General features: G+C 62.8%; 1 protein-coding gene across 2 annotated transcripts in view; it reads left to right on the plus strand.

The window, feature by feature from the left end:
- The window catches only part of RECQL5 (RecQ like helicase 5), a 37360-nt gene extending 34502 nt beyond the window's left edge, over positions 1-2858 (plus strand). For both annotated transcript variants that reach the window (XM_059378469.1, XM_059378468.1), the window contains 6 exons: positions 145-279; positions 573-1105; positions 1257-1347; positions 1554-1778; positions 1988-2057; positions 2155-2858. In XM_059378469.1, the coding sequence (XP_059234452.1) occupies positions 145-279; positions 573-1105; positions 1257-1347; positions 1554-1778; positions 1988-2057; positions 2155-2255 (1155 nt within the window). In that variant the 3' untranslated portion in view covers positions 2256-2858. The remainder of the gene's footprint in view (positions 1-144; positions 280-572; positions 1106-1256; positions 1348-1553; positions 1779-1987; positions 2058-2154) is intronic.
- The last annotated feature ends 97 nt before the right edge of the window (positions 2859-2955 follow it).

The raw sequence follows: 2955 nt of genomic DNA on the forward strand, positions 1-2955 counted from the left end.
GCCAGCCAGCCCCGTCAGGACTAGAACTCGGCCAGTGTCCAGTTACCTGCAGCCACAAGCCCCAGAAGCCCACTTTGGAAAGCCTAGGTTGGGGCTCTCAGGAGCTAGTGGGTGTCACGGCACCTCTGCCTGTCCCTGAGTCAGGTGGCTGAGATCCACAGAGCCTCCAAGGATGGGCAGCTCTACGACATGGGAGGCACTGCCCGGAGCTGCACTGAGCCGGCCCAGCCCTCAGAGCCCACCGAGTATGACATCCTGCCGGCCTCCCTGGTGTACTCGGTGAGCAGCATCCCGCCATCCTCCCCAGACCTGGGTCTGGAAAAGGCATCGCGTCCTTTGTCCTCAGCCAGGGCACGGCCACTTGCCCTCTCCGGGCCCCGCAGCCCTGGCCCGGGGCGCCCCACGGCAGACCCTCCAGCTTTCCTCTGCAGCCCCCACAGCTCCTCCGTCCTCGGCCTGACCCTCAGCCCGCAGTGTCCTGCCGGCTCTCCCTCGGCTCCTCCCGAGAGCCCAGCAGCTCAGCCGTCGGGACCAGCCAGGGAGTGCGCTCAGAACCTCTCTCTTCTTCACAGCCCAAACCCAGGCGGGTGGGAGCTGGTTTCCCCAGAGGCTCCTGCTCATTCCAGACGGCCACTGAGCTGATGGAGAAGACGTGTGCCAAGGAGCAAGCCCCCCAGCCTGCGCGGGGAGGTGAGCAGGAGCCCCCCAGCCAGCCCTGCGGCCTCCAGCAGGAGGACTGTAGTGAGCCCTTCCCCGGGCCCGGAGGAGAGGCCCCTGGAAGCCGTGCTCATTGTCGGGGGTCCTCCCCTGCGACGGTGAAAAGCTCCTCCACGAAGGGCAGTGCCAAGGCCCGGGCCAGCAAGAAGCAGCAGCTCCTAGCCGCGGCAGCCCTCAAGGATTCGCAGAACATCGCCCGCTTCTGCCAGAGGGCCAAGAGCCCATCTCCCCTCACCTCAGCCCCAGGGGCAGAAGGTGCCGGCCCTTCCTGTGAGGGAGTGCGGGGACCCCCAGCAGCTCCAGAAGAGTGCTCAGGAGAGGAGGATGGAGCCCTGGGGTGTTTGGCTGTGCCCTCCCAGACCAAGGAGTGTACCAGGGGGACGCCAAGGTAAGGGCCCTGATGGTTCTGAAATTCTCCGCCTCTTTGCTAACTGGGCCTTGGAAGCTCTGGCTGTTCCTAGGGTGCGCTCTGTTGGGCCGGCTGGCTAGGGGCGCAGCTGGCGGCGGGAGTGCTCATGCTCGCTCTCCCCTCTGGCCAGAGCCTGCACACTCAGAGACCAGGACCCCCCTGAAGGCCAGCCCACCCCCTCAGAGGAGACACACAGGGGCAAGCGGTCCAGACCCCAGCAGGTACTAATAGGGACAAGGCCTCAGGGGGAGGAGGCCTGCAGAGCAGGTCAGGATCTGTTCTCTGGATGAGGGGTTTGGGGAAAATCGTCTCTTCTTACATCCCAGGGCTAGACGGGACAGGCTAGAGGGGGCCCAGTCTTCCAGAATGAGAGAAGGGGCCCGTGACGGGGAGCCCAAGAGTGACTTTCTATTCTGGTCCTGCACAGGAGAACCCAGAGAACCAGGCTCAGAAGAGGCCGCGCCCCTCAGCTAATGCCTCCATCTTAGCTAAGGCCAAGGACAGCATCTCGGCTGGCAATTCGGGCATCTTGAATCCCACAGTGCAAGACTCCTGCCTTCTCCCAGCCCCTGGCGTCTCCCTCAAGGAGGCCGCAAATGTTGTGGTCAAATGCCTGACTCCTTTCTACAAGGAGGGCAAGTTTGCATCCAAGGTAGGGTAGTTGGGTTGGTTCTACCCTCCCCTGGGACACTTGGGTACCATGGGGGCAGGGAACAGAGCCAGAGGACAAAGCAGGCTAGCCCTCAGATTGGCTGCCTCTCTCCCTGGCGTCTGCCTTGCCCCTGGGTCATGGCCGAGGGCCTCTGGTGTGGGGGGCAGGGCAGGGTCCGTGCTCTTTGCTCCTGTCCCCTCTGCCTCCAGGAGTTATTTAAAGCCTTCGCCCGCCACCTCTCACACTCGCTGACTCAGAAGGCCTCTCCGGGAAGGAGCGGTGAGTGCCCGCGTCACCAGGCCAGGAGGTGTTTGCGGGGCTTGGTGGCAGGGAGGGGACGGGCCCTCACGGAGGTTCCCCCTTCCCGAATCTGTAGTGAAGGAAGAGGCCCAGGATTTCATCAAGCAGTTTTTTCACGGTCGGGCCCGGTGCGAGAGTGAAGCTGACTGGCACGGTCTGTGTGACCCGCAGAGATGACCAGCTCCTACCCGCTAGGGCCGGAGTGCTCCCCCCGCCTCAGCTGTGGGCCAGCCTGGGCCTCACTCAGGAACAGGGAGGGGGGAAGCCTGCAGCCGTCAGGGCATCAGCTTTGCTCAGGGTCCGTATCTTCCAGCCCTATTTGGAGATGGCCCCAGTCACCTCCCAAATCAAGGCCAAAGGCTGGAACTAGCCACTTTCTGCTTGCAGGGTCTAAGGGCTTCCTCCTCCTAGTCTCCCTGCCTCTCCCGGCTGGGTTTTCTGAACCAGATCCCCAGATTAGAAGGGGGCGGGGTGGGAGTGGTGGCTGCTGCCAGAGGAACAAGAGGAAAGAGTGGTCCCTCTGTCTCTTGGGGTTGAATTGTAGGCCAGGGTGAGGCCGCCAGTCTGAGGCTCAGGGCCACTTCAGGAGGAGCCCTTCTGGCCTCGGGTTCTGGGCCCACTAGCCCTTTCCCTCATGAAGCCAGCTTCCGGCCTGGCCCCAGGTGCAGAGCTCGGGAGCAGGGCAGCAGCCAGGCCCTGCTCTCCGCTCAGCTCCTGGTCAGGAAGGCTGGACTGGACAGAGACTTATGAGAAATAAAGTCCTGTTGGATTTGAGACACACATGCCCATAAAACACGGCCTTTTTCTCTTGGGAGTTTTATTTTCTCACTGTTTGCTTTCCCCAGGCTTGTGTGGTTCGTGCTGATGTTGGGCGCGG

The sequence above is a fragment of the Mustela nigripes genome, chromosome 16, assembly GCF_022355385.1.
Source record: "Mustela nigripes isolate SB6536 chromosome 16, MUSNIG.SB6536, whole genome shotgun sequence".
Classification (NCBI taxonomy): Eukaryota; Metazoa; Chordata; class Mammalia; order Carnivora; family Mustelidae; genus Mustela; species Mustela nigripes.